Source organism: Anser brachyrhynchus (assembly GCF_964034855.1).
Source record: "Anser brachyrhynchus genome assembly, contig: SCAFFOLD_728, whole genome shotgun sequence".
NCBI classification, from domain to species: domain Eukaryota; kingdom Metazoa; phylum Chordata; class Aves; order Anseriformes; family Anatidae; genus Anser; species Anser brachyrhynchus.
The window spans coordinates 1-12,376 of record NW_027663804.1 but is presented as its reverse complement, the minus strand read 5'-3'; the positions used below and the strand labels follow the sequence as shown (position 1 = coordinate 12,376).

The following is a 12,376-nucleotide window of genomic DNA, read 5'->3' as shown; positions in this document are numbered from 1 at the left end:
ACCACCAAGGACATCTGCAGCTCCCCAGGATTGCAGGAGCATGGAGGTGGGTCCCAAAAATGAATGTGCCCTGGGGAAGGAGATGGGAAGAGAGAAGGGGATTATTCCCTCACAATTCCCACAGTAAATCCCAGGAGATCAGACACTTCCAGCCTTGCCATGCAGGTGGTTTTGCCACCTGGCAATCACTAACAATTCCTGGGGAATCCCTGTGCCTTCTCTCCAGGTAACGACCAGGCTCCAGTCCTGTTCCTCAACACTTCCAGTGCCCAAGAGGGGGAAACTGTTTGGATAAAATGTACCATTGATGGGCAGTTTCCTGCTCAACGTGTGTTCTTCTGCAAGAATGGGCTGGAGGAGTTCAGCTTGAGGGCCCAGCATGGCAAGGTCATCTACGCTCTGGTCCTGAACGTCACCTCGAGAAGTGCCGGGACGTACACGTGTGGGTACCAGAAGAGGAATGAGAGAAACTGGGTGAGGAGCTCTGCTCTCAGTGCTCCCCGGACCCTGTCTGTGCCAGGTGAGACACGGCCCCAGGGCAGTGGGGACAGAAGGGACAGAGACACTGCTGAGTCTGGAGCCGTGTGCTGCAGCAGGCAGGGCATGGCTCTGGGGTGGATCCCACACAGGAGTGGGGATTTTGACGAACTCTGTGCTGAGCCAGGGATGCTCGAAGGTCTGCCCCGTACATTGATGAGCCTGTGGCAGGGGACTTCGGGTGATTGTCATGAGCTGGGCTATTACTAACGTGTGAGAAGCTGTATGCGATAGTCCCAGAGGGGACACCTCAATGGCGCACGCTGGAGACATAGATATTGGAGTGTCCCTGCCCAGCAAGGACCAACAGTGGGGACACGGACATGGGAGTGGTGCGGTGCCAGGTCTTGGCCCCAGTAAGCAAAGCCCTCTTTGCCCCAAGGTTCAAGTGCTGGTGAGACCACCCAGGACAAGACCAGCTCTGCAGGTGAGGACTAAAATGCGGGTGTGCCGGCTGCACGGGCACGTCCTGCTCCCTGCCTCTCCCCATCACACCCCGCTGCCCTCACACCCTCTCTCCCCCAGCTCCCCATGCCCGGCTCCCGCACGCCCTCCCCACAGGCACGGCGCTGGCAGTGGCGGCCGTCGGCCTCGTCCTCCTGGCTGCAGGCAGCTGGTTTGCCATCAGGAAAGGTGAGGGAGTGGGGGAAGGCGGGGGGAAAGGCTGAGGCCGTGGGGGTCCTGCCCTGCTGCGGGGCTGGTGCAGGGGGAAAGGCGGTGGGGGGGTCCTGGGGGTGCGCAGCTGGGGCAGACGGTGCGTGGGGGCGATGGCTGTGGGCAGCCCAGCTGGGGAGGCTGCTGAGGGAGCTGGGGAGCTTCAGCCTTCGTCCCCCAGCCCCGAGACGGGAGCCAGGGCTGGGCAGCAACTTGGCCTGCGCACCTCAGCCACTGTTCTTCTTGCAGGTGCCTGCAGAGGGAGATGCCCAAGGTGAGCACCAAGGGCTCCTGGCTGGGGGGTTTGCAGGAGGGAGTCGGGGGCACTGCAGGGCCCTGGGGTGCTCCTCGGCCAGGGGCATTCCCTGTGCTGAAGGCACGAAGGACAGGGCTTATTGTGGGTTGCACTCATATTCAATGCCAGATGTAGGAAAGCAACACCAAAGTGCAAAAGCCTCATGTACCCTCCTCACCACATCATAGAATCATAGAATATCCTGAGTTGGAAGGGACCCATAAGGATCATCAAGTCCAACTCCTGGACTTGCACACCCCAGAACCATTCCCATTCCTCTCCAGGCAGCAGCACGTTGACAGCCCACAGATGGAAAACACCGACTCCGGAGAAGTCCAGTGTGAGTACTGCCTCCTCCCTCGGGGGAAGCCACAAGCCGCCTCTGCCCATGGGCATCCCGTGCACCTCTACGTGCAATCCCACCACTTCATTTCCCACTGGGACATACAAAATCCCTGCCCATTCATCAAGGCCAGGTTTCTCTCCAGCACCTCACGTCCTGCTTCTTCCTTGCATGCGGAGCGCAGCTGCTGCCTGCACAAGGGACATGGCAGCATCCCAGTGCTCCCAGGGACAAAGCCCACTTGCTTGGGGCTCTTCCCCACCTTCTCCGGCCTCAGGCTGCATTTCCCCTGCTCCAGCCTCTGTTTTTGTCATTTCTTCAGTTTCTCTTCAGTGGCATTTCTGCTTCAAGAGCTGCACAAAGCACAGCACAGCAATGGAAGTTGTAGCTCTGTTTCCTTGCACTTGTGAGGAAAACATTTTATAGCTTGTTCTGAAACCACAGGTAGCCGCCAAGGGAGGATGTTGTGGCTGGGCGACAGGCTATAGATATATCCCCACCTGACGTGCACCTCGCTCGAGTTGCAGCACGACCTTGTTTTCCCACGCCTGCACAGAGCAGCTCGCAAGGTGTGCTGGCTGTGCAAAGAGAGGAGATGCCACAGCATGCTGGAAATACACCAAAACCTCAGCGTCTCCCTTCCACTGCTGCTTGCTGCACATCCCATATCAGGCTGATGGGAGGGGAAATGTGGCCGGGCACTGTGTGCTGACCCCAGGCAGCTGATGCCCAAAGCTCATGGGGGTTCACCCAGCTCCAACGGACAGCAAGGGCTCATGGTGTGTATTTTTTCCCCCACAGACTCCACCATCGCCCACGTTCGACGGGACAGGGTGAGTCGTGGCTCAGCTGTGCACAGCTCCTTTCTGCACTCCTGCAGCCTGGTGCCTGCTCGTTGTGCAGGGCTCACAGGCAGCAGCTGAAGTAACAGGGCTTTCTCTTCCCCCTAAAGCCTCCTCCCGTGCAGCAGATGGGCGACACCACGACGTATGCCACGGTGACCCGCACCCAGACCCGATAGCGCTGCCACAGGGCAAGGGCACAGGAGCCTTGCCCACGGCTGCCTTTGCTCTCTTGCAGAGGGCTCGTGCAGCTGTGAGGTGGGGCTGGGGGGTGCACTTTGGGCTTCTTTGGGGTTTGCTGTCACAGGGAAGGGCTGTGTGTGTCTAGCCAAGAGGAGGTAGGACTCACACCTCTCTTTACAATACCTTAAGACCTCTGAAATAAATCAGGTATACCAAATCATACTGTGAGCGTATCGATGTTTCTTTACCGAGTGAAAACATCTCCCTGTGCTCGGTGGAAGACGTGTATACCTAAACTGCGCGATAAAGACACAGGGGTGCTCTTCTATCCCCCCGCACGGATGCACATTTGGACCTACAGGGACAAGTATGGCTGCGGGGATGTGCTCGCATGTGTGTGCCAATCGGTGTGTGCACTGAAGAGGTGGTTTTGATTACATGAAGGGTAAACATCTCTGACTTTGTCCTGTGGTTTAACGCAGCAGCCAGCTAAGCAACACACAGTTGTTCATTCGTCCCCTCCCCTTCACCCCTGTCTCCCCCAAGCCAGTGAGATGCGGAAGAGAAACACATTCATACACACACAAAAGAAAAAAAAATATATTTAAAAAATCATCGTTTGAGATAAAGACAGTTTAATAGGACAGGAAAGGAAGGGAAAATAACCATCATCAGCCTAATAAAAGAATATATCAATAAAGCGATGCACAAAGCTCCTTGTGCACCCCCAACCTCCCCATTGGAAGGGCAGTGTGAGAAGCTGAAAAGTCCTTGGCTCGGTGTAAGCACTGCTCTGCAACAGCTCGAACATCGGTGTGTTATCAGCATTATTCTCACCCTAAACCCAAAACACAGAAACATCTCGGATGCCAGGAAGAAAATTAACTCTACCCCAGCCAAATGCAGGACCGGTGCACATCAGGGCCTGATGATGGAGGCACGTTTTAAATGTAAGCACATGGTCTCATTGGTTGTTGTGTCTCAATATTTATATGGCTAACCACATTCCTTAAAATCTTCTTTACTGTTAATATTATTGTTTTAAAATCTACATCTCTCCAGAAGTTTTTAGGAACATTCTGGAGAAGAGGTTTCACTTCCTGTTCCATTATCTGCTCTGTACTTTCATTCTGCAATTCTTGAACACATTGCCATGTTTTTTCTTCTAAAATGTTCTCCAGCTCCTCTTTCGCACATTCCTCTTCATCTTTACAGCAGCACCAGAAGGGATAAGTGTGGAACAGGCTATAAACAATGACGGTAAAGGTAAGAATGCAGAGTCCTGCAACCTGGAAGAGAAAATATTAAAAGTGATGTTGCTGCTGGACTTCATGTTCCTAAAAATGTTTTGCAGCTGACTGAGAGGAGTACTTTGCCCTCTTAAAAGCCTTGCATTATTCAGACACCCAGTTCTTCTTATAAAATACATTCCTCTCTCCTGCCACGGATCGATGACAACTGATAGTAAGAAATACAAGCAACGAGATACCTGGTGACTGATGACCATAAATACCAGTCTCTCTCTCTCAAATAACACATTGATTATATTTTGTATTTTCATAGGATTTCATTTAATAACCAAACACAAAACAAATGCGTATATTTGCAGAATAAACATGGAGCAAAATGTTTGAAGTTCAAGTTTTAGCCTCAGAAAGAACATCCTAATTATGAACTCATACGGATGCACAGAAATTAAAAACGGGAGTGGTAAAAACAATGAAAAAAAAAGAAGTCAAAAGCAGTAAACTTGTCAGTTAACAGTCATGATTGCAACTTAACTATTTGTTTGCCAGTTAACATGGTTTCCATAACGATATACATTCGAGATTCTTTACACACACAAAAATAGGTGCAAATAAAATACCTAAAATTGCAGATTTCTAGGGCTCTTACCTGAGAAATTGAATAGGTTTCAATGCTTGATTCTGCTGCTCTGGTTTGGTTTGCATTTTGGTTGCTGTCCACTTCACTTCTTGAAGCCATACATTCAACGTATCTGCCGTCCCACAGCAGGATAACCCACCAGATCACAGGAGGAAGAACTACCATGCAAAGCATCTCACCCTTCTGTCGGTACGAACATTTCCGAAAGCTGCGAAACCAGAGAATGCAGGTGGGCTGGGACGCAAAGCTCAGGGCACACGTAATTAAAGCTGGACACAAAAAATAGGTAAAAACGTAAAACTTCTTTAATGCTGTCCATCGAGGGCATTTAAATTCAGTCTCCATTATTTCTTCAACTATGAGCAGAATTATGGCACTAAGCGGTAGAGACATCACATTAGAATTATTTTTCCAACAATTCATAAATTTCTTTCTGACCGGCATTTTGTTCAGCAGTCAATACCTCCCCAGCTTATGAGAACTACGGAAGTCTATGCCTCCACGTCACCCAGTTTTTGTTCTTACACACTTCTTGTAGCCGTTTCTACAAATGCTAAGCAGCAGACCAGAAGTGAATATGAAACCACACTCCGTATCCACCAATGATCTGACTTTGTAGGTTTTGAAACCTGTGCTTTTCGCTTGTCGGTTTGCCCGGGTTTTACCTCCCCAACATCCTCCCCAAACCCTCCCTGGGCCACATTTTACTCTCGGACCACCAGCCTGGCAGAGCTTTGCAGAGCAGGAAACCCAAACCTACATTTAAAAAGGAAACCAAAAGCAAGCGAAATACCAAAGAAACGTTCAGACGGGAGAGAAAAAGGAGAAACAGCCAAAAACACCAACTGCCCTGCAGCTGGAGGCTCCATGTTAAGGGTTAGGCTTAGGGTTAGGGTTACGGTTAGGGTTAGGTTTAGGACTAGGGTTAGGGTTAGGGTCTTCCTAGCCAGGCAGGAAGGGACGAGGCATTCCCAAAGGCGTCTTTTGCCCCCTGCCGGTGATTTCTGACCTCCTTCGTGCAAAGGTGGCCTCCTCACACCCCAAAAAGTTGCCCCACTTCCTACACCCCACCACGATTTCCCCCCCCCTTTTACACCCCAAAACGTGCCCTCTTCCAGCAGACCACCTCATCCCGACCCCTTTTTCTGCCCCACACAGGAGCCGGTGGGACGGAGCCGGAGAGCCCGCAGCTCCCCAGGTGAGCGCACGCAAAAAGAGGATGCTCGGGAGAATCCCACACGATAAATCGAGCAAAAAAAAGGCTGCTGCAAGGCTGGAAAACCCCAGCCACGAGAAAAAAGGCTGGAAAACCCCAAGGGCACGAAGGGGAAGGCATCGCTCGGTCCTGCGGTCGGCAGTTTCCTGTGCTTCACCATGGGAAGAACGAGGTGGTTTCGGGGCAGGAGGCAAACCAAAAAGAAAGAACACAATCCATCCCGTATACTTTTATTTTTTATCATTTTGCTTACATATATCATGAAAAAAAAAAAAATCAGGTTTGCTCGGGAGGATTTTGGCAAAGAAGTAAAATTTAATTTTATGTTTGGATCAGAGCACAAAATACTGATTTGGGATTAAACCACGTGAGAACATCCCCCTTTGAAAACCCCACAGCCAAGTGCTTCGGTTGCTCCAGATTTTACATTTTTTTGTCTTTTTCTGCAGTCCTCAGCCTGGACGTAGAATTGTTTTGGTCTCAACACAAGGTGTTTTTCATGATTTTTACCCTCCAGATTTTCTCCCTTGTACTTACCTCTACCAGTGCCGATTCCTGCAGCAAGACGAATTTTTGCTTTCCTTTAATTGGAGTGTTTTGGAGAAAAACAGGCTCTCCCCATCTCCTTTTCCTGCTTCTCACAATTTCATCCTTTAGTCAGAGTATTTTGGAGAAAAAACTTGCTCTCCCAATCCCCTGTTTCTCACACCTTAATTTTGCTTTTTCTTCCCCTTTTTCCCCATTTTATTTTTTTTTTCCACCTAAAAGCATCTCCAAGACCCATGGGGCTGAGGAGATTCCATCCTCTGAGGTTCCACCGATGTTACTAGCAGCTTGGGGCTGAGCACCCTCTGCAAACAGAATTTCCTCCTTTTTACTTCCAGTTCTCTTCACCTTCCCATCACTCCCCAGTGGAAATCTGGGGCAAAACAGGCAAGGAAGGGTCAATATTCCCAACCCTCTCCCGAGATCTGGAGCTCCCTGGGTTGGCTTCATCCTTCGGGGTGAGGACAACCCCAACCGGCACCGTCCTGCTCCGTGGTGCCTGTCAACCACGGCCACTGGGCAACGGTTCCCCACTAAAACCGAACCCTGGGAAGGAAAAAAACATCCAAAAACAGCCAGAGGACGGCTCTGAATATCGTGGTCCCCCCCGGGGGGGATTGTCCCATAAAAGCATCCCTCGGCTCAGCACCACCCAAGCACTTCCCGGTGCCCTGGGGACCCGGCTCCTCCGGGGAGCAGCTCCGAGCATCGTGGCGGCTGTTGGCCATAAATGTCCCTCCTTTAAAAAAAGATGTTTAGCCTTATTTTTTTAGCTTTGAAGGTTTTTCAAGGGGCTTTATGTCCCACCCCATGCAGCCTCGGTCCCGTGAGGGTCTTGGTTGTAGATAAATGAGGTGGTGAGGGTCTCGGTTGTAGAGCTGACCTCAAAATGGGTTGGTTGGAGCCCAACGAGGTCTTCATCCCCCAGAGGTGTGAGCAGTATTGGGACCTGTCGCCAGCATCACCCGGGTGCCAAATAGGATAAATCTGGTGGGTTTTCCCATCAGGGACCTTCCCCCAAAGGCCCCCGTTCCCTGGTGGAGGGGACACCCAAGGGAGACCCCAAGGGAGAGGAGCACTCACGATCAAATCACGCTAATGATTAAATCACGATCACGATTAAATCACGACCAAACTACGGGCAAAACCTTTGCAATCTGCCCTTGGGTTTCCTCCTCCACCACAAGGCCGTCCCCAGGGCCCCACAAAGATTTGAGGTGGCACCGCAAGGCCCCCCCCCAGAACCCAGCAGACCTCACCCCACCCTCACCATAAAACCACAACCCCCCCGAGCCCGGCCACATCTCCTGCCCCCAGCCACCACCACGATTTTTTTTTAATTATCATTGTTTAACGGTATTCGCTAGCTCGGGGCTGCCGCTTTAACCACAAAGCAGAACAAAAAGAGAGAGGAAAAAGGGGGAAAAAAATAGCAAAATCTGTTCACTCGCAGGAAACAGCAAACCAAGGAGGCTGCATCTGACCGCGAGACGTGCATCAGAGGAGATGCGGCACGCGACAAAGCCCACGGACGTTTTCTCCTCATTTTCTGCATGGGGGAGTGAGAGAAAAGAGGTTTTTGGCCAGAAAATACACTTGCTCCAAGGTGGTCCTCCTTGGGGTGGAATGTGGAGGTCTGCTCCTGTCTGGTCCTTCTTGGTCTGGGGCACGGGTATCAGCTCCAACACAGTCCTCCTCGCGTTGCTGAGTAAGTATCTGCTCCGAGGTGGTCTTCCTCGGGTTGTAAAGGGGAGATCTGCTCCAAGGTGGTCTTCCGTGGGTTGGAGAGTGGATATCTGCTCCAAGGTGGTCTTCCATGGGTTGGAGAGTGGATATCTGCTCCAAGGTGGTCTTCCATGGATTGGAGAGTGGATATCACCTCTAATGTGGTCCTCATTGGGTTGCAGCACGGGTATCTGCTCTTATCTGGTCCTCCATAGGTTGGAGAGTGGACATCTGCTCCAAGGTGGCCCTCCGTGGGTTGGAGAGTGGATATCTGCTCCAAGGTGGTCTTCCACGGGTTGGAGAGTGGACATCTGCTCCAACGTGGTCTTCCATGGGTTGGAGAGTGGATATCTGCTCCAAGGTGGTCTTCCATGGATTGGAGAGTGGATATCACCTCTAATGTGGTCCTCATTGGGTTGCAGCACGGGTATCTGCTCTTATCTGGTCCTCCACGGGTCAGAGAGTGGATATCTGCTCCAAGGTGGCCCTCCATGGGTTGGAGAGTGGATATCTGCTCCAACGTGGTCTTCCATGGGTTGGAGAGTGGATATCTGCTCCAACGTGGTCCTCCATGGGTTGGAGAGTGGATATCACCTCTAATGTGGTCCTCATTGGGTTGCAGCACAGATATCTGCTCTTATCTGGTCCTCCATAGGTTGGAGAGTGGATATCTGCTCCAACGTGGTCTTCCATGGGTTGCAAACGGGATATCTGCTCCAAGGTGGTCCTCCATGGGTTACAGAGTGGATATCTGCTCCAATGTGGTCCTCCATGGGTTGCAAAGGGGAGATCTGCTCCTATCTGGTCCTTCTTGGGTTGCAGAGTGGATATCAGCTCCAAGGTGGTTCTCCTTGGGTCGCAGCACGGATATCTACTCCATGGCGGTCCTTCTTGGGTTGCTAAATGGAGATCTGCTCCAAGGTGGTCTTCCTCGAGCTCCGCATTTGCGTCCTGGTGGCTTTTCCCCAGAAAGCCGAGTATGGCCGAGTGGGATAAAAACAGGGAAAATGGGGCAAAGAGGGGAAAGGAGAAGGGAAAGGGAGAAAGAGACAGGAGAGGGGGTGGGAGGACGTGGCCCTGTGCACCTCCCGGGGGGCCCCATCCCCATCCAGGTCCCCATCAATGTCCCTGTCAATGTCCTTGTCGATGCCCCCATCCGTGTCCCTGTCCCTGTCCCCATTCATCTCCCCGTCCCCGTCCCCCTCCCTGTCCCCTTCCCCATCCTTGTCCCTATCCATGTCCCCTTCCATGTCCCCGTCCCCGTCCCTGTCCCCATCCCCATCAGCTTCGCAGCGCCGCCGACCCAAGCAGCTCCCTTTCTGCCGGGGCACCCATGGGTGGGGAGCGCCCTCCTGTGGCACCCGTGGGTGAGCAGCACCACCCCAGCACCCATGGGTGGTGGGGACCGAGTGCAGCACCCATGGGGGGGGGACATTCCCCAGGGACCCCCTTGCAGCACCCATGGGTGGGTGGGCACCCTCACTTGGCACCCATGGGTGGGGGGCACTCTCATGAAGCACCCAGCACCCATGGGTGGGAGGTGGTCCTTGTGCATCGCCTATTGGGGGGGGGGGGGCACCCATGGGTGGGGAGCACCCTCACACGCCACCCAGCACCCACGGGCCGGGGGCACCCATGGGTGGGGGGGAACCCTCGTGCAGCACCCAGCACCCATGGGTGGGGATTCCCCCGCACAACATCTATAGGTGGGGGGGAGGGGCGCCCCGGTGCAGCACCCATGGGTGGGGGCACCCACTGCAGCGCCCAGCCCCCACCGCTCCCGTCCTCTCCACGTGGCCCCGCCCCTTCTCGGTCTGCCGCCCGCCCATTGGCCCGCCGAGCCGCCACTCCTGCCCCTTCCTGCTGGGCGGGACTCGGGGTGATTGACGGCTCGATGCACCAATGGGGAGCTTCGTGGGAGTTTCCCCGTGGCAGCCCCACCCTGGGGGGGGCGAGGGACAGCGGGGGGGGGGGGGGGATGGGGGAGGGGATCCAGTGGGGTGCGGGGGGGATTTGGGGGGGCATTGGAGTGGGGGTGCACAGGGTGGGGTGGACGGGAATGGGGGGGATTGGGGAGGATATGGGGGGGGGCAATGGGGGGGATATGCGGGGGGGGGCCCATTTGGGCGTTCATGGGGATAGGAGACAATGGGGGTGCATGGGGGGGGGCGGATGGGGGTGCAGGGTGATGGGGGCCAATTTGGGGGTGCTGAACCCTAATTAGGACCCTAACCCTGACCCGAACCCTAACCCTATCCCTAAACGTGAACCTACCCCTGAACCTAACCCTAAACTTATAACCCTAAACCTAACCCGAACCCTAACCATAACCCTAACCTAACCCTAACCCTAAATCCTAATCCTAACCATAACCCTAACCCTAAACCTTAACCATAACCCTAAACCCTAACCCTAACCCTAACCCTAACCCTAAATCCTAATCCTAACCATAACCCTAACCCTAAACCTTAACCATAACCCTAAACCCTAACCCTAACCTAACCCTAACCCTAAATCCTAATCCTAACCATAACCCTAACCCTAAACCCTAACCATGACCCTAAACCCTAACCCTAACCCTAAACTAACCCTAACCCTAACCCTAAATCCTAATCCTAACCATAACCCTAACCCAGAACCCTAACCCTAACCCTAACCCGGAACCCTAACCCCTACCCCTAACCCTGACCCTAACCCTGACCCAACCCTAACCCTATTTAGGCCCCTAACCCAACACCTGCGTCACCGTTTGGGGACGAGGGCCCTGACCTCACCCTCCGAGGGTCGAAATATAATTTTTTAAAAAAAAATCTTTTTCCCCTTGACCTTTGAGCGAGCGCCTCCGGAATTTAGCCCAACAACCACCAAAAAAAAAAAAAAAAAAAAACCCACACTTTGGGTAAATGCGGATTTTACGTAAATCCTGATTTTTTTCTGCTTTTTTTATAGATATTTCCGGCTTTTTGGTTTTTTTTAAAGTTTATTTTTATCGCCGGTTTCCGCATTCCTTTTTTTTTTTTACCCGGTGGGAGGGGCTGGGGGGGAATTCCCTCCCTGGCCGTTGCCGGGCAACGCAGGGCCACGCCCCCCCCCCCGGTGACGTCACCGCAGTCCTTATATAGCCTGGCGGCGGGAGACCCCCGGCGACACCGGCGATGACAGCGACAGCGATGGCGACAGGCACGGAGCGAGCGGCGAGAAGACCCTATGGTGAGGGGTGGGGGGGGCCAAAAATTCGGGGGGGGGTGTAAAAAATTCGGGGGAGGGGGGCCGAAAAATCGGGGGGGGGGAGGGGGGGTCAAAAATTCGGGGGGATTCCCCAAAAAATCGAGGGGATTCCCCAAAAAATCGAGGGGAGTCCCCAAAAAATCGAGGGGAGTCCCCAAAAAATCGAGGGGGGGGGGGCACAAATCCACGGGGGTGTCCCCAAAATGTCGGGGGGGGGGGGCTTAAAATGTCGGGGGGGGGTCACCAAAAAGTCCGGGGAGGGCTCCGGCATCCAAGGGAGGGGTCCCCAAAATGTCCGGGGGGGGGGGCTAAAGAGGCCGGGGGGGACCCCAAATCCAAGGGGGGGGGGGGTCCCCAAATCCAGGGGGGGTCACCAAAAAGGCCGGGGGGGGGCTCCCAAGTTCAAGGGAGGGGTCCCCAAAATGTAGGGGGGGGGGCGGGGAAATCCGGGGGGAAGCCCCTAAAAGTCGGGGGGGGGGGGGGGTTCTGCCGGGGGGGTCGCCGGGGTAATGGGATCTCGGGGACCCCCCCCCCTTAACCCCCCAACTTTCTCCCCCCCCCCCGCCCCCCCCAGCAGCCCATGGCACCCCCCGGCAGCGCCCCCCCGATGGTGGCTGAGGACCCCCTGCGCCCCCCCCTGCTCCAGGCCCTCTTCTACCGCCCGGAGCCCGACGAGGACGACGACGACGACCAGGGGTGGGACGGGGACCCCCCCTCGGACGGGGACCCCCCCTCGGATGGGGACCCCCCCGTAGACGGGACCCCCCCAGAAGGCGATGGGACCCCCCCAGAAGACAACGGAGCCGCCCTAGAAGACAACAGACCCCCCCCGGAAGATAATGGGGTCGCCCCGGAAGACAATGGGGCCCCCCCAGAAGACAAAGGAGCCCCCCCAGAAGACAAAGGAGCCCCACCAGAAG

At 54.3% G+C, this 12,376-nt stretch overlaps 1 protein-coding gene and 2 long non-coding RNA genes across 4 annotated transcripts; 2 read left to right on the top strand and 1 right to left on the bottom strand.

The window, feature by feature from the left end:
• The first annotated feature begins 902 nt into the window (after nucleotides 1–902).
• On the top strand, nucleotides 903–3,385 carry LOC308186793 (uncharacterized protein). The gene is made up of 4 exons (XM_080608959.1): nucleotides 903–1,465; nucleotides 1,771–1,826; nucleotides 2,631–2,662; nucleotides 2,782–3,385. Exons 1-4 carry the CDS (start codon nucleotides 1,305–1,307, stop codon nucleotides 2,848–2,850), a joined length of 318 nt encoding a protein of 105 aa, XP_080465085.1. The 5' UTR covers nucleotides 903–1,304; the 3' UTR covers nucleotides 2,851–3,385.
• An 87-nt stretch (nucleotides 3,386–3,472) lies between these two features.
• On the bottom strand, nucleotides 3,473–5,260 carry LOC308186794. The gene is made up of 2 exons (XR_013944301.1): nucleotides 4,751–5,260; nucleotides 3,473–4,143 (listed from the first exon to the last, which is right to left on the bottom strand). It is a non-coding gene; the product is annotated as an uncharacterized lncRNA (long non-coding RNA).
• A 636-nt stretch (nucleotides 5,261–5,896) lies between these two features.
• LOC308186795 lies at nucleotides 5,897–12,370 on the top strand. 2 transcript variants are annotated; one of them, XR_013944302.1, is made up of 4 exons: nucleotides 5,897–5,939; nucleotides 7,957–8,211; nucleotides 11,351–11,438; nucleotides 12,031–12,370. It is a non-coding gene; the product is annotated as an uncharacterized lncRNA (long non-coding RNA). The 2 variants fall into 2 exon arrangements; XR_013944303.1 differs by lacking the exon at nucleotides 5,897–5,939 and having other exon boundaries at nucleotides 7,825–8,211.
• The last annotated feature ends 6 nt before the right edge of the window (nucleotides 12,371–12,376 follow it).